This window comes from Pantherophis guttatus, chromosome 1 (genome assembly GCF_059756535.1).
Source record: "Pantherophis guttatus breed Tessera chromosome 1, ASM5975653v1, whole genome shotgun sequence".
Taxonomy (NCBI): domain Eukaryota; kingdom Metazoa; phylum Chordata; class Lepidosauria; order Squamata; family Colubridae; genus Pantherophis; species Pantherophis guttatus.
This window is the reverse complement of record NC_142063.1, coordinates 291,154,451-291,172,499: the sequence shown is the minus strand read 5'-3', so window position 1 is coordinate 291,172,499 and position 18,049 is coordinate 291,154,451. Positions and strand designations below refer to the sequence as shown.

Below are 18,049 nucleotides of genomic sequence, written 5' to 3'. Positions count from 1 at the left end.
TTATGAGGCATTATTATAATTATCACAGGTCATAACAATCTGAGATTCTGGTTTTTACCTATTTCCTTAAAAATGGAATCAATTCAAGATAAGGCATTCTTTTCACAATAATTCTTCCTTTTAAAACTCCTTCCTAAAGGAATGTACTCTAATACACGATACGCTGTATTGTAGCCCTATCCTTTCTAGGCAGAGTGAAAAATATTATTTAATTTGAATTTCAGTAGTGCTCAATAGGAATAATGACAGTGTAATTTTGCTGCTCCATTCATTTTTAATTTTTGCTCTTATTCTTTTCTTCAATATTGGTTATATAGTTTGTTTAATTGGTTTCATGCAGCCTTAGCCAACCAGCAAAACACATCTGGAGGGAACAGAGATGGGAAGAATATTTTAATGCTTTATAAAATTGCTAGAAATTAGTTTAGTTGTCTCAACCAACAAAACAAAAACAAAATCAGGTTTGTGTAAGTCAGGAAAGAAAGTATAATTTGCAATAATATTCATGATCTGAAATATGGTTTCACAATTATTCAGAAATGTGCAAAAATATATTTTACAAATTTAAAATAAAGTTCACAAGCAGAAATTTTAAGTATTATTATCTGAATCTCTGCTGGTCTTTTCCGATATGATCTTTGTTAAAATAAATGATTTTTGTTAAAATCATCTTTATTAAAATAAATCTGTAATTTTGTACTTTTATTCTATAGAATCTCAATATCCCATGGTATATGTACAAAAATGGTTAATCCAAATTGGTTTTCAACATTGTAGAAGATTCTTCTGTTTTGTAGCAGAACTGCTACTTCTCTTCATATTTTTCAGAGAATTTTTTTTAAAAAAGTATTCCATATGTTTTGATTTCTCAATTCTCTCTCTTTTCAAATTTTGCATTTCTGGTGAATGTCTGAAAACAACTAAATCAATTTGGTGTAGTGATTAGTGTGCTGGCCTAGAAATCAGGATACTGAGTTCTAGTCCCACTTTAGGCATGAAAAGCCAGCTGGGTGACTTCGGGCCAGTCATTCTCCCTCAGCCCATCCTAACTCACAGGGTAGTTGTTGCAAGGAAAATAGGAGGGAGTATTATCCATATTATCCATTATCACTCCAACAAATATGGAATGATTTATAAAGTAATAAAAGTGAGATTTAAAAACCTAATAAATAAAATAATTAATAAATTATCTGTTCTCTCACAAAGTGAATTTTAACAGTCATTTTATTTAATAGCTAGAATTTGAAGAATGATGCTATTGTAGGATTAATAAGGCTCAGTTTTAATAAGTTTAACTACGAGTATTCTGCTTGCATACCTTATCTAAACAGTGTTGACAGAGGTCATTGACTCCGATGAAGATGGTGATTAACTTCCAGTCCTCCTTATAGTTGAGGTTCTAATGAAGAATAAAAGAAATGGGATTCAATATTATAAATGTCAGAGTTTCTTAGGGGTTAATAAGAGATAACTGCTTTTGTCCTGGTGCTCTCAAATCTGTTTCTTGGAACTATAGAGATTGTTATTGGTAAAGTTTGTGGCCTCAAGTCCATTCCAAGGAAATAGGAATTATTTCAAGGGGATTCTAAAGCTTATCTGTTTCAATTTAATAATTTTATTTATCAGTAACACATATTGCTTTCAAGCGTTCGACTCTCTCAAACATCCATTAACAGAACAGAACAGAATAACAGAGTTGGAAGGGATCTTGGAGGTCTTTGCAGCAAGCTTTGCTGGCTGGGGAATTCTGGGAGTTGAAGTCCTCCAGGCTTAAAGTTGCCAAGGTTGGAGACCCCTGGACTAGTCCAACCTCAAATATTTTCATTTAGTCAAATGAACCCTTCAATTGTTCCCAATTGGTTGACTACATTTCTCTTTCTGGGAAACTCTCCATATGAAATGGAATCAATGCATGTGGAACAGGATGGATTGAATTTATTTATTTATTTATTTATTTATTTATTTATTTATTTATTTATTTATTTAATGAGATTTATATGCCACCCTATCTCCAGCCGGACTCAGGGCGGCTCACAACAGTATGAAACTGCAACGTTTCCCTAAACTTATATAAATTGATATAGATTAGCAAAATATATGAAATAGGAATTATAAGCATGGGAGAAGGGGGAAATCATGAGTTCTGGCTATAAACACAACAACATCTCTGTCATTGGCTATTGTAAAATCCATGAAATGAACATGCTTTGATTGGATCTTATAGAAATAAACAGGCTGAAATCTGTTCTTTTGTCTGGAGGAGGGTGGTCTGCTTGAACATTGGAGACAGCAGCCAAGAGTCACCAAAGAAGAAATAATGTCAGATTTGTTTTCTTTATATTTGACAAATGGCAATGCATTTGAAAGAAGAAAAAAACCCGGACAACTTCTCTGGTTTCCTCCATACTAGAAGCTTCAATTCACAATGGATATGAGAGATTGGGTTTGTAAAGACTGTCGTACATTCATGTTAGCCTACAAATAAAGAAGGAGAGGCAGAAACATTTCTTCAGTAATGAAAACTGAGAATTCTTGCCAGGAATGCTAAAAAAAAGGAAGGGGAATGCTTTGTGGTGTAGGGTACATTTGTATTCCTGTGATTGGGGCTTAGCCTACGCCAACTATTGGAAACGCTGAGGGCTTTAATTCTGTGGAAAACATTTTGTAATATGCAAGACAAAAAGGAATGGACAGAGCTATTTTTAGAGCAACAAGTTTATATCACAAGCAGTGCTGGAGAATCTGTCCTGGCCTGGAAATCACTAATGTTGCTGATTTCTTGTCTCATTAATTGAATTTCTTTCCTTGGCCTGTTACTTTGTCTCGCATTTACTTCAAAGGATGCCTGCAGTGTTTGACATCACTTCTTTCTGTTTTGTAATCAGGGATCATGATCTCTGGGAACCCAGCAGTTATTCTGACTTTTGTTCAAATGTCAATGTTTCCACTCAGCTGCTCCCAGGAATAATCAGACACAGAGGGGGAAGAAAGGGAGGTGGAGTGAGGGAGAAAGAGAGACATGAAAGGAGACATGGAAATGAAAAAAGGAAAATTATTTCCCTTTTTCTACATATCTTTGCTAGTCCAAAAGTCATGCTAAAGCCTCCTTCCAATCAGCTCAACTCCTTCTGACAACATAGACATTGCATGTACTTTTTGGGGGGGAGGTGCATAACAATATGGAAATGATTTGTTATTGCCTTCCTCTGGGAATTTTTTTTTCATCATTCCACTCTTGCCTAATATTTTCCACCTAGGTGCAATCCCAAACTGACCCTGCTCAGCTTTTTGAGCTCAGCCCAGGTGGGATAGATGCTGCCGTAGATAACCAAAGGTACAATTATGTAGAAAGCTCTCAACTTCTGTTAACCAAGTCCTGAGTTTTGAAATGCTCTGCTTTTTGTTTCAGAGCTGCACAAAATGATGTGCCAATAGAGTGATGGCATTAGGCCCCAAGCCCAGATGCCTTTCTCAAAAGTGGTGTTTGGGTGGACTGGTGTCCTTTACAGGCTCTGCTTAAGTTTGTCAGCTTGATCTTTCTTCCTTGGCTCCTGGCACTCTATTCATGAGGTACCTGGAGATTTCCTTAGGAGGAATTACCTTCCAGAACACGCATGGGATTTTCTCCAGCTTCTCCTTGTCCAGAAAAGCTCTGCTGATCCAGGCTCACCATCCAGTCCCAGTTCTCTATTTTAGCATCAACACACACACACCCTTTTTTTTTTTTTGGAGAGGCATCTAAATGGCATTCTCAGCCATTTTCCCCTCCTGGAAGCCTTCCCAGGTTCCTTCCTCAAAGTAAAAGGATGAGGGGCAGACTCAACTCTTCCTCTTTCTCCAATCAGCCCTAAATAGTTTGTATTAAAAAAAAAATCTGGCAATGCCTCTGACATTCAGAGATCTAGGGAAAACAAGTTGTATGAATTTTGGACAACCAACATAAGAGCATGTTTCTTATCTCTGCTTCATGTTCTCATTTAATGCATGCATAATAGAATTAAGAAGTTTCTAAATTTGAGAAATCAAGGCTGAGGTAATTCCATGCTCAAGGTGAATTAGTTATGGGGGGGGGGTTTGCACTAAAACATTGCTTTACCATGCTAGTGGTGCCCTATGTCCCTTGTATCTCAGCTGCCTCATTGATAAGTACTGAAACTACTTATCCAGGCAGAGTTGAAAGTCGTGTTACTGCACTGCAAATCTTGAAGGAGTCAACTTTACAAAGCAGACTCCCTCACGGATTCCAGCACAATGTCAGACATTTTAAAGTGCCACTTTTTTGTCCCCATTTCTTAATATCTCTATACTAAGGATAGATTTGTAGCACCCTTTATCTGCAGATACTATTTAGCACATGTGTGTTCTGTTCAGATAGGATTAATCTTCACAAGGACAAATTAAGATGGAATTCAAATTACACGCAGAAAATAAAAATCAATCAACTGCACCTTCCCCAACTGTCAGACTTACAGCAAAGCTTCCAGCAGTCCTGTAGTTTTTTTTTCTCCTCCCTTTCTGCTACATTTGCTAAGTGTCTGATATTAGCCAGAAAGGAAGCCAGGCCTAATCTAAATTTAAAGACTTGTTCAGAAGTTTTGACCAGGTTCTAAGACCTCTGAGTGTAATGGATACGTGTGAAATGTACAGAGTGTAAAAGATTGGTATGTGGATAACAACAGGCAGAGTGGCTGAAGTAAGTAAGATTTCAAAGAAGCACAGAGAATAAGCAACAACATGAAAAGCAAGATAAACCACCATCTTCCCCTGCTGAATACTGTAGAGAGGGGGCATGTTTCTGCAGTAAGCAAATTCAGGTTGCACCTGGTTTACATAAAACAATATTATTACTTCAGTTTCTGATGTGCCTGCAGCTGGATTATTACTTTTCCATAATGTAAAACTGCAATCAGACACAAGCAGGAAGGCAGTGCTTATGATGATTGACAAGGATCCTGCCATGTCATGCACTAAGAACCGAAGTTAGAAGGATGGGCCAGAATTTTACCTCTTCTCCCCCACCCCCTTTTTTTTTTTTTTTTTTTTTGGCCTTTTTACACGTTGCCATTAAAAACTCTCATGATTAGAGATTCAGCAGATTTGGATCCAAAGAGCAAAAGTAAATTTTTGGTGTTCATTTTCATTGATCCATTGGCATCCCGGCTGCTTTCCACAGCCAAACCACATCTAGAGATCCCACCACACCATTTTTGGGAGTGCAGTAGGACTAAATATATTTTGCACTTTTGTAATGTGTTAAATTGACGTACATGATATGCTTTATTTTCATTCAGAAACATATTCTAATATCTGGGTTAAGAAAGGCATTCTTCCTTGTCTCTTTCCATCTTACATTAGGAGACAGGATTCTTCCGATAAATTAAGTTTGGTCTAGTGTTTAAGGCACCAGTCTAGAAACTATATTATTATGTAGTATTAATTTTTAAACACCTATTGTGTATTTGTTGTGTAAAAAAAGGTAGAGTTCAAAAAATAAAACTTGGAAAAAAGGAACGCCTTAAATGTAATCAGATTTTGCTTAGGACTCGTGTATAGTATAATAAAAATAAATAAGTAGCAGATATATTAACTTGGGACAGTCAGTTTGGTAAGCTGCTGGCCTAGAAACAGCAGACTTTGCATCCTGCCTTAGCCATGAAAGTCAGCTGAGTGACTTTGGTTCAGTCAATCTCTCAGTCCAACTCACCGCACAGGGTTGTTGTGAGGAAAATAGGAGAAAGAAAGAGTATTAGGTATATTTTCCTCTTGAATTATTTATAAAAATAATAAAAGTAGGATAACATTAAATAAAAATAAATAAGATAATGTTGCCCATTTGTTACCATCTTCTAGGACAGGGGTCGGCAACCTTAAACACTCAAAGAGCCACAAAGTTCCTAACCGGAAGCCCCCCCCCCATTCAATTCTGGAGCCAACCAGAAGTCCAGTTCCCCCGCCATGGAGTCTCCTCCTAGCGCGACATCCTTTTTCCTCTACCTGCCCTAACTGAAAGCCCTATCAATTGTGGAGCCGACCAACAATAGGGAGCCGCAGCAGAGGGATGAAAGAGCCACATGCGGCCCAAGAGCCACGGGTTGCTGACCCCTGTTCTAGGACTATTTGCTCTGTGGATATTTTCAGCAGCAAATTTATTTATTTAATTTGTATATTTATTTATTTAATTTGTACACCGCCCTTCTCCAACAGGACTCAGATAATAAAAATAAATAAAATAAATAAATAAAAATAAAATCTTAGTATCATAATGTAGGATAATCTGCTGATATTGATCATGCAATAATTAATTTATATTACATAAAAAGGGAATTATAACCTTTTTATAATGATTTTAAAATCTTGACCATAACTATTATCTTGAACTGTGCAATGATGTGGAAGACTACTTAACATCGAAGATTCTAGATTTTTCTTCAGGCTTCCAAAATGCATAGACTTACTGGGTTCTTTTTCATTAGCTCTACCAGTTCATGTGCTTGGGCTGAAATATTCCTAGAGAAACAAAGAAGAAAAAATGTCTAACACACATTCTGAAATTGCAGCCTCAATGAAACCAATAAACTGTGAGTGAGCTTTATCATGAGAATGAACTGGGATTTCCCAAAGGAAGTTCATAGTGTGACTTGAAGAGTTACTTCTAATCATTCTCCAGCTGTCAACAATCATTACCAAAACAACAAAGATGAAAATAAATCACCTTCTTGTGCAACCAACATACTGAAATAAGCAAGGTATCTGGGGAGTCTGTAATTCATGAAAGTTGTGAGTCCTCTTGCATGAAATGAAAAATGGCAGAAAGCTGTTTTTCACTTAACAAAATAGGAGCTTTACTTTTGCATGATTTATCTGTTTTAACATATATTACTTATGCATTTGAATGATCAGATTTATGTAATTTTCCATCAATGATTAAAATTGGCCCTGAGGTCTATCGCAGCCCTGGTTGAAAACTGAATCTAGCTCTGCTTCAGATTCCAAACTCTGAAATATATTTTCAGGATGCTTTTCTTCTCCAACTTTTATCTTTATAATATATCCATGAAGTACAAAGCAAGGGTTTCAAACTATGGTTTGTTGAACCAGATATTGGGTTTTTACATACAGAAATGCCATAACAGATGCATTACTTTTGTGCTAAACTATAAACAAATAAAACACATTAATCTGTGAACCAAGCTAAGGATATAGGTAGGCACGGTAGAGTGACTACAATGAATGTATGTCTGTTATAGTGCTCTAACTGGCTGTGTGAAAACCATCACTAACAATTGATAATAGAAAAAACAATGAGTGCCCCCATTCTTTTAAGTAATGATATTATATGATATTTTAAAGGTATATTTTATTTAAAAGATGATATGTAAACTGTTGAAGAAGTGTATTACAACATTAAGAGAGGTTAAAAGGTAATTCCATTTTGAGTGCCACAGAGGGCTTTGGGAAACTTTGGACTAAACACTTTTTCAGCCCAATCTGGAGAAAAAGAGCAGGACGATATATCACCTTAATTTCCTAAAGGGAAGCCAGGAAATAAATTTAATGAATCAATGGGACCAGATCATTTTGTATACTGGGAATTTGCAAAAATCAAGTTCCTCAAAGGTCATTCACTTTGGTGGTTTCGCTTCTTCCCTTTATTTTATGAACTATCATCCCAAGAGCAATATTTGTCTGTGTGTATAGGGAAAGAAACACTTCATGAACAAAACCAGCAACCAATATATATTCCCTGAAACAGCGGATGCCACGGTGAACAGTCATATTGCAAGACAGCAGCCACCTGCCAACCAGCCTTCCTTCTTGTCAAAGAGCAGAGAAGTTTTGATCAATTATTCTGTGGAAGGATTGGCTCTGACAGCCTGCACAGAAATTTAAAGCTTTACATTCTCAAGGGTGTACCTGGCAGCAGTGACTTTTTCACAGTCATGCTGTCTAACCTCTAACTCCCTCTGCAGTCAATTTAGTGTTTGGCAAAAAGTGATCAAATGGGGACCTCCTTGTCTAGGGTTGCCAAATGCATGCGAACAGGTATAATACTGTAAAAGATTGAACAGTATAAGATTATGGTTAGATTTTTACATCAGACTAATATCATAGGAGATGAAATGCAGAAAAAGTATGGGGGAATAATTTAGTTAAATTGTCTATGAAAAACACATGCAGTTATGGACTTAATGAGGTAAGACTCACATCTTAAAACTGCAGTGCTATACCAACAGAATATAGGTTCATGAGTCTGCCAAGAATGAATTCCACTTCGTTGGCTTTCAGCCCAGCAATGCATGACTGCTTAGAAGACCTGAACTGGCATCTACTGGCTCAAATGTTTCCAAGGCAGACAGAATTATAGAAATCAGTTGAGTTTGGACAGGATTCAGCTTTTACCAAATGAAGTGGTTAAGAAATCAACAGAGAATAGAAATACATTTGGGACAACACAGAGCTGCCTCAAGGATGGGAATCATAAGATCGGAAAAATCTGAGGAACTGTTGGCCCATAGCATGAGATCATAGACACTAGCAATAGGGAAGACAAGAAAGCAAATGATCAAACATATGTATTTGCTTTATACATCAGAACAATAACTGTGATATTTGTATGATGATGTTGCCTTCTGCATAGTCGTTTTGGTATCATCAGATCTCTTAAAAAAATAAAAACAAGAAGACAGAAACTACTGTTGTGTTCCTTATGGAAAAACTTTCGAAAGAACTGGGCTAATGGAAGTCAGTTTGTTGCACAATCTGGTAATGTATCTTACAAGTATGTTATATAAGAGTTTTAAAAATGTATTAAGACTTTTATTCTGCATTCTTCAAAGTTTTCAGGATGATTTACTAAATAGTGTCAGAGGTACTGTAGGTACAGAACTCTGATGAAGAACAGAGAATAGGAGTCTAAATGAATTTTAAATCACTTTGTTATATAATATATTCGGACATTATTTCATCAGTTTGTTAAATGAGTTCATGCTGTGGGTAACTGGCTCCCTGGACTTTTGCAATCTTTTAATTCCCCAGCAAGTTCATCCAAAATCTTATTTGGGTGATACTTTTGCATGCCAAATTCTGGAGACTTGATTATAACCAACAACTAGTGTGATGATTAATCTTAAGAAAAGCCCTCAGCTTTGGAATATGCTTTGGTTTAGTGAGGCTAAATATTCCAGTACTATTTCAGTCATGGACTTCCTTGACCAAATATCTCCCACAGGAACTTACCAGGTTGTGGCTTCTCCCACAGCTACATTGAACCCAGCAGTTTCCTTCTGGGTGCCAGTGGAGAAACCGAATAGGCCTGGATTAAATTTCTTCAAAATATCTGACAGAGAAGGAGAAATTCAATATCAGTGTTTCTGCAGTAAATAAGAATCAGCATCTCATTCCCAGTGTTGGTTCTTAAAGCTTTTAAGGGTTCTGAATCCTTACAATCATTGAAAGTTAGTTCACATTTGACAAAAGTTTTCCTAATTATTCTGGACAATTATTAGAAAAAAATATAGCTATGGGGTTCTTAATGCTCTCTAAACTTGGTTGATTTCTTGCAGATGTTTCATTACTAAATTAGGTATCATTATCAATGCTGGAAAGGAGTGGGGTTTGTTCCCTATTTATATACTAGTGGCTTTCCTGTCAGTGTCGGTGGTAGTATTCTTGATAGTTCCTTGTCAGGTTATTGTTTTCTGTTTGTCTGAGTTGGTAGTTTCTTGATTGGTGTATTATTTGCTTCTTCATTGTTGGTTTAATGTTAATCTGGGTGTTCATCTCTGTTTAGTTGGCTATTGATTACTAGTAAGGTGGTGTTTTAGTTTCCTTTTTTTCCTTTTTTGCTTGTCTCTTTTGAATGGTGTGTAGATCTTGTTCATCTCTATGTGCCTGTTGATGACTGATTTGTCCAAAGGCCAGGTTTCTAGGAATTTTCTAGCGGTTTTGGACTTGACTTGGTCTAGGAAGTTCACAATTTCCCAGTTGAAACTATGGTGAAACCTGCCCATGTATTGTGAAATTAAGGACTTTCATCATGTCTTCTGACTGCTAGTTGATGTTAGATAGCTATGAATACTTAGTTTGTAAAACTCTATGTTTGAATTGCTATGTCTTTATCCACCACTACGCTACTAAATGAGAAGGGTTACCTCTGTTTCAGATAGGCAATTCATTTGAATGGCTACATGGTAAACAGATAGAACATGGTCTCTTCATGTTACAAATAATGGTATCTATTAAATTTGACTGGTAAAAATGGGTGAGAATTCATAAATATCCTCCCAGATAGAGAAAAATAGGATTGGAATTATTAGAATGTGAGAGACAGCCATGTATCTCCACCAAATTGCCTAGAATCATGGGGCTGAAAGAGGTCTTCTATTCTAGTCCTTTGCCCAAGGCAAGTGATCTTTTTTCCATCCTGAACAAATAGCTGTCCAATCTTTTAATGAAGACCTCTTTAAGTTGATTAGTTTTGAAAGTCCAAAAATACAAAATATAAAATTCTAAGAGATACTTGTGAGATAGTTTCTTCAAAATTTTATTGGATAGTATCAATTCCTCCATCTTTGCCCTGAAATTTACAGCTCTCAGAATTCCTACAGAGTGAGACATTGTGATTATATGGAAGGGAGAACAAGAGAAGTGGGCAGCAACAATTCACACAAATGCAATGCAACCACAGAGGGAAATAGATAGCCTATCATAAGAACAGAACAGGTTCCCCAGGTCCTGTCAATCTTTCCCTCCCAAATTGCCCATGAAGACAGAAACATACTTATACTCTGCATGGAAAATAAATCTTTCCATGAGGAAGAAAAATAACAGCAAAGGATACAGCCTTACACGGCCTGTGCCAACCTAAGTGAGGGAGGGGGAAAGACAAATACAAGTGACAAGCCCATGACATAGCATAAGACAACTTGGCAGGTAGAGAATGAGGAGTAACATTGGGAAGTACCTCAAAGCATATCCTGGAAGTCAGGACACAACCAGGAAGCCTTTAGAAACAGGACAGCAAACATCAAACCCCATCATACATACAGAATCTGCTATATAAGCTGGCTACCAAATAGCATTGCATGGAGTTTATTTACATTTGGAAGTGTAGGAAAGTATGTTAATTTTTTGGCACTGACTGGGTTTCTCCCCTTCCTCATTTGGACTCACTGCTGGGTGTACATGCTTACAGAAAGAATCTTTTTGACGACACTAACCTAATTTGTAAGGGATTAGTTTCCTTTGTAACCAAGGGAGCAAATGACTGCAGTATGTTCTACCAAGCAGAGACCTTATCTTTTCTACCCACATAATAGATCCAGCTCTATATTTTGGAACTGAGTAGGCAGGGCAGGGCAGCTGTTTTACTGACTGGAATATGTTGTTCCCCTGATGGCTGACCAGAGAAGGCATTTTATTTCTAAACAATCACTAGTCTGTTTTAGGTTAAACCTATTCTTCCTTAACCTTACAACTGATTAATTCCACTCACTATCCAGTTCAGTGTGCCATGGGAATACAGCTGACATACCTCTTCATATGGTGAAATTATGTTTTCTTTACATTTGGAATTAAATCACAACTGTTGGCCAACTATATTATAAATCTTGCTTTTCAAACCATTATCAAATCATACATAGAGAGATCATTTTAATAATAATGTCTTTGAATGGCATGTTGAACATTGGTTTGACTAAAGGAGAGGAGGATTAAAAAGGGAAAAAATGTGGAAAGCAATAATTCACAATTCAAATACATTTCAGATTTAATTATGTCTATTCCTATTTTGTATTTTGATGTATTTCAGGCTACTCACTAGGTAATGTTGTGTGAGTCTCTAAGCTTCCATCACTTCCAGTGCTTGAAAAATAATAATAAAAATTGGTCAGTAGTGTTAATACTACATCCAGCACATACCATCTGTCAGAGAGAACAACTGTGGAAAGGGGAGGATATATTTTGAAAAAACAAGTATCTTCCAAAATAAACTATTAGGCATGTATGAATTCTGTTTTCAAAGTTTTCAGATTTTAAATAACAAATATTTGCCATAATTTCTGAGGAAACAATTGGAGAACACATACAACTAGCCTAAACAGCAAAATATAGCCCTGTTTATTTTTGTGTATTTGGTGTACCAAGATATATCAAGGTACCAATTGAATAACAGGCATTATTCATTGTATTTTTATTCCAAATGCCAGCATAATAATAATCATTCTCTTAAGAATTGAGCTTTTTTGACAAAATGATCAGCATTCCACAAAGATATGCAAGGAAGAAAATCTGTAGATGAGAATTAGTGATAATATTCCTAATGTAATCATTGTTACATACATATAAGCATTAGGCAAGCTTCCTATCATTGCTTTGTGCCACTCCTAGTGGAGGCTTAATGACTTAGGAATTATCTCAAATCTTGATCAGGAGCTATTTATTCAGTTTGTGATAGAAATGTAAGCCACACTAAAGACTGCCAGATGGTAGCACATTGTTAAAAGATCCTTAATAAGTGGTTGAGGAAGATCAAACTGCATGTTTGGGCATGAAAATATGATGTAGGAAGAACTTTTCCATAATGCAGCCTTTTTTCATTTCTTTCATATCTATAATTAGATATGAACCTTTAGTTATATATTTAGTTATATATTCTACTTCTGTTTTATCTAACTTTACCCTCCAGATAATAGGATTATCAGTTGGGAATTCTAGGCCTTGCTGTCCTAACACACCTGAGAGGTGCAGTGTTGGAGAAGACTTTTAATAGAACATGGATGAAATTTGGGGGAAAAACACTTACCCCCAGGAAATTCCCCTCCAAGCTGTTTTGATATCATTCAAACCAATTGCTTTAGCGCCTTCAGCAATCTGTTAAAAATAGGGGGGGGAAATGCAATCAACACGAATTTATTATTTCTTCAGAATCAAAACGTTCACATCTGGCTAATGGCTGCTGCTGAGGTCACACTATCAATCTACCAAAAGCAACATGGAGGAATATTCTAGAAAATCTTCATTTACTAAAGAAAGTAGGCAGGTATTCACCATTTGACCTGGATACTGAAAGAATCTGTTTTGTGAACTTGCACACCACATTTCATAGCTCCAGCTATAATGGCCAATTATAAAATTTCATTTAATAAACATTCAGGATTAACATTCTGCTTGATGTCATTTTAATAAGATGACATTCTCAGATTCTTAGGAATCTGAAAATTAGGCATTACTGAAAATGTGGACATACTTACCATCATTGAATCACCAAGTGCTGCTATCACTCGAATGTCAGCTGGCTGCAGCTTGTGCACTAAAAAAATAGAAATAAAATTGAGGCAGAATATCATAAACAGAGTTGGAAGCGACCTTGCAAATCTTCTAGTCCAACCCCTTGCTGAAACAGGAGACTCTCTACTATTTCAAACAAATGACTTTCCAATCTCTTCTTTAAAATCTCCAGTAATGGAGCACCCACAACTTCCAGAGGCAAACCATTTGACTGATTAATTGTTCTCACTGTCAGGAAATTTGGATTAGATTGGATCTCTTTTTTATGAGTTTCCATCCATTACTTCTTGTCCTGCCCTCAGGTACTTTGGAGAAGTACCTGAGGGCAGGACAGGGCAGGACAGTGCCCTGGAAAGTGTCTTCTTTGTGACAGCCTCTCAAACATTAGAAGACTGCTATCATGTCACCTTTAGTTCTTCTCTCTGTTAGACTAGACATATCCAGTTTGATATCCTGATAGGCTTAACACGTTGTAGCAATAAGTATAACTTAAAAGGTAAGTTAAGCACTTCTAAAGCTTATGAGCTCCAATATCTTTATTGGGGCATAAGTTTTACTAAACAGAATTTGGGCCTATCTCCATTTAATCTTGCATAGGACTGAGTTGTAAAAAAAGAGAAGAATATAACAGGTAGATCAACAATACTGAGCACTGGCCTAGTTTGCTAAACTATAACCTAAATATGCCTTACGTTCTCCAGATTCTTCATTATCTTTGTTGCCCAATTTGGCAATTAATTTTCTCTTTGGGGACCATCCTGCATATTATTAGGCAGCTGAAATTCCACAGTCAATGGGATTTAAGGAGTCTCATTGTATGCTCTACTTTCACCCGTACCAACTCTGAACATACAGTATTACTATACAGCTAAGATAAAATAAGTTTTAAACATTCGTTGATAGCTAAATATGAGCTGAAAAATACAGTCACTAGATTGCTTAAGACTATAAAAATAGAAATAGAAAATAGAAAACTACAGGTGTTTGTTGTCATTTTCTCCCCAAACCTCAGCATTTTACATAAATGTGCACTGAGAGAGGAGGAAAATACATTATTTTTTATTATTATTTTTGCTGCACGAGCAGTTATTTCTCACCTGATGTGGGGACTTCTTTGGATTCAGTCTGTATGGAACATGGCAGATTGCTACCCCAGTTCTTAAAAACAAAATGCAGTCAGCATATCACTGGAAATTGTTCCTATAGGTTGTAACATATTGAACCTACAAGAAATCTAGAAGCAACTTGTGTTTCAAAGGGACGTCTACATCCTATTTCTATGCTTCAAGAGAGCAACTTGAAATTACTGATTCATCCTTGGGGTGTCAGGAACAGAATTATATCCAGCACTGTTCATTACTATTTCCCACAATTGAAAAACAGTTTGGTGTATTGGTTAAAGATGCTGAAATAAGAGCTTGGCAACCTGAAGTCTAGGCCCCTGTTAGGCATAAAGCCAGCTGAATTACTTTTGAGATGCTGGCCTACCACTTCCAAAAATGTTATTACAAAACAATATGGATGTGAAAGCATCCCGTGGATACCAGAAAACATGAATATGCTAAGAGAAATAATGCACAGTAAATAATAAAGGGTTTACCTGGTCTGGCAACTTGGTAGGGTTTTCTGATGGATTTGTGACATTGCTGTTTTTGAAGGTACCCAGGAAAGGATGTTGCTAAATAGAAGAACATGAATGCCAAGCTTCAAAATTTCAATACAGAAAAACAGAAGCATAGATTCAAGCCACTAGATCAGCCCCTTGACTGCAGCTAAGTCTGTAAGTCTAGCAATGGAAATGCTGCAAATAATGGTTCTCTCACACAAAAGGGGATCATTTTGGAACCAGCCTATTTGTATAATGGAGGCAAACTGGAAATGTTGAACTGAGATAAGCTTCCATAATGAGACTACTTCAAATAAGTATTAAGATGCAGAATGCAATTGTCTGGAATCTTGTGTGTGAAAAAATGTGTATATCTTTTCATCATATCGCTTGTCAGCCAATCCAACATATTGCACAATGCTGCAAGTTGGCTGTTTGGTGACAGAAAGAGATAATGCACAAATAATGCAAAAGAGTGATAGCTGGCTTATTTGACACATAAAATTGGGCAGAGAGGAAAATTAGAATTACAGGCAGTTTAATAATCCAAATTCTAATAATATTTTGCAGTCTATGTTAGAACTTCTTACATGCTATAACAGGCCTTAAATTTCCCATTAATTTCTCAACAGAAAAATCTGTGTCCCAAGGTATGCTCACTTTCTGCTGCTACCAGTGTGGAGAATGCCATTTCCCTAAACATTTATCAAAGGTCACATATGAGTATTTGCTCAGAACAATTTGCTGCTCTGTGCATGAAGTGTTTTAAACAACGTCTCCCACGGCTCCTTCCAAAGTTCAGATGTAGGCACTGCACAGATGCAAACAAATCTGTAAATCTCACTCAAACACTCTTGCCTTGTAAAGACTACAGAGACACTTTTCAGATTATCCTACTCCACGAAATGTTGTAACCCAAAAAGTGCTATTCCCCCACCCATTTTTTTTTAAAAAAGAAATACAGTACAAACCAGTTTATCTTCATGGTTTTACTGTGTTGTTTTATAAACTGTACAGTATGTCTCAGAGAAAAAAAACCTACATCACAAGTTTTAACAGATGTAGAACTAATTGCATTTACACCTAACATGCAGATAGATAGAAAAAATATTGCTTGGTCCATTTGCCTCATGTTGTGTAGGAGGCTATTTATTATTTGTTGGCTTCGTTATATCTCCAAGAGCTCAACACATCATGAATAGTATTTTGCCCTCTATTTTTATTTCCTGACAGCAACACCTGGAGAAGTAGTGTGAGGCTGAGAGGTAGTGTGGGCTGAGAGGTAGTGTGAGGCTCAAAGGCATCCAGCCATCTTTCATGACTCAGAATGAAGCTAATTCTCTACAGTTCTAGTCCAATGCTTCTCAACCTTGATAACTTTAAGATGAATTTCCCCATCTGTTTTGGAAATTTTGGGAGTATGAGTCCATGTATGTTAAAATTGCCAACATTGAGAAACACTGTGATATTTAACCATTATGTTGCTCAACCATAAAGTGTTTGGCCATCTTGCATATAGTTTGGCTAGAAAATTCAAGGATATTTTCCATTGTCATTAAGCAGAGCTGCTTTATCCTACAAAGGTCCACAGCAGATCCTCATAATTTTACATGTATTTTCCAGTTCTGATCATGAAATCCCATAGATTAAAGAAGACGGGCAAATTCCATAAATTAGCTGGTAAGATCAAGTAAAATAAAAACTCTAATTTTAAATATCTGTATTATGCTGCAGTTATGCCTATTTACTATGAATAAGATACGATGGACCTTTTTTCCTGAATAAACTTGAGCAGGATAGTGATGTTAATCTGTATAATTATGCCACTAAAGTATATGTGTGAGGTAAGAATTTTCCAGAACTAAAACCAATAGTTTCTCCTAGGAGATGTGAAACACATAAGAATTGGCAGACCCATATGAAATCTGTAAGCTTATTTTGGAAAGACTTCTATTTTATCTAGTACATGGACCAGAGATACAGGATATAAATTTATTTATAGATTAACAGTGCAATCCTATACATGCTATTTAGATTCAGAACTAAGCTGCATTACATATTATGGTAAAATTGTCTAGAATTTCAGTTGTGGAATAGGACCAAGAGTTTCCACCTTCAACAGAAAAGTTACTTGGAAATTTGCTTGGTCCTCAAAAATCAAGATCATCAAAGGACATCTGTTCATAATTAAGCATGAACTGTTAAGCTGCTGGCATTCAAACATTATTGGATGTTGCTTTGATATCCAAATTGTTTGTTCCCAGAAAACCCTTGCACTAGAAGAAGATAGTATTATGTTTACCGGGGTTGGGCAACTCAGTGTTATGTTATCCATAAAATTGAAGGAAACATCTTTTTTTCCAACAGGTTGAAGCTAGAGAGTAAAAGAAAGATATGATTATATGGCTATTTTATTTAAGATCTCATGCAACTATTTGATTTACTGCTTTCACAGATTTTGTGTAATAAGAAAAAGAGATTTTAAAAAAGCAATGGGCAAATATAAAGGTTATAAATAGAATATCTTCTTGCAGGATATCCTATAAAATTCTGAGAACAAAATACAGCAGTTACCTAATTCAAGATTCAGCTAAGACTGGAGTAGAAAAAGAAGTCCAGACATAATGGGATGGAGAGAAAATTATAGTCCTTAGCATTGACATTCAGTCGGATTCACTAGTCTTGATAGTAAGTTATCAGCTTACTATCAGAAATAAAACTAGGGGTTTTGGTAGGAATGTCCAAATAAAACAATACAGCCATTTCAAAACCAAATTATTCCCTGAAGTAAGTGCCTCACCATATTGTTCCAGAGAGCTCTAGAAAGTTGGGAATGTGATTTTTGGCTAAAATGAAAACAGTCCGGTGCAAAGAAGGAGGTATCTACTCGCCCATCCTGAAAATGAGGAAAATATCATTATTATTATGCTTTTAAAGATGCAAAAATAACAAAGCCAAATATAACCTATATTTATTTTTTTCAAAGAGAACTAGAATTTTAACATAAATACTTTATTCCACCTGTGTCATAAATCAGAGTCATTCAATGAAGTGGACAATGAGAAATTCAGACAGATTGACAAAAGTTTACACTGTACAGAATCAAACTGTGAAATTCCTCATCAAAAGGTGTGGTGATGGACCCCAACTCAAGCA

General features: G+C 36.2%; 1 protein-coding gene across 1 annotated transcript in view; it reads right to left on the bottom strand.

The window, feature by feature from the left end:
• Positions 1 to 18,049, bottom strand: part of PLB1 (phospholipase B1) — an 83,840-nt gene that overhangs the window by 17,240 nt on the left and 48,551 nt on the right. Inside the window, exons 25-34 of the mRNA XM_034427990.2 lie at positions 17,694 to 17,789; positions 17,196 to 17,267; positions 14,888 to 14,965; positions 14,385 to 14,445; positions 13,251 to 13,309; positions 12,803 to 12,870; positions 11,819 to 11,862; positions 9,238 to 9,337; positions 6,456 to 6,507; positions 1,319 to 1,399 (exon numbers count right to left, since the gene is read on the bottom strand). Coding sequence (XP_034283881.2) covers positions 1,319 to 1,399; positions 6,456 to 6,507; positions 9,238 to 9,337; positions 11,819 to 11,862; positions 12,803 to 12,870; positions 13,251 to 13,309; positions 14,385 to 14,445; positions 14,888 to 14,965; positions 17,196 to 17,267; positions 17,694 to 17,789 — 711 coding nt within the window. The remainder of the gene's footprint in view (positions 1 to 1,318; positions 1,400 to 6,455; positions 6,508 to 9,237; positions 9,338 to 11,818; positions 11,863 to 12,802; positions 12,871 to 13,250; positions 13,310 to 14,384; positions 14,446 to 14,887; positions 14,966 to 17,195; positions 17,268 to 17,693; positions 17,790 to 18,049) is intronic.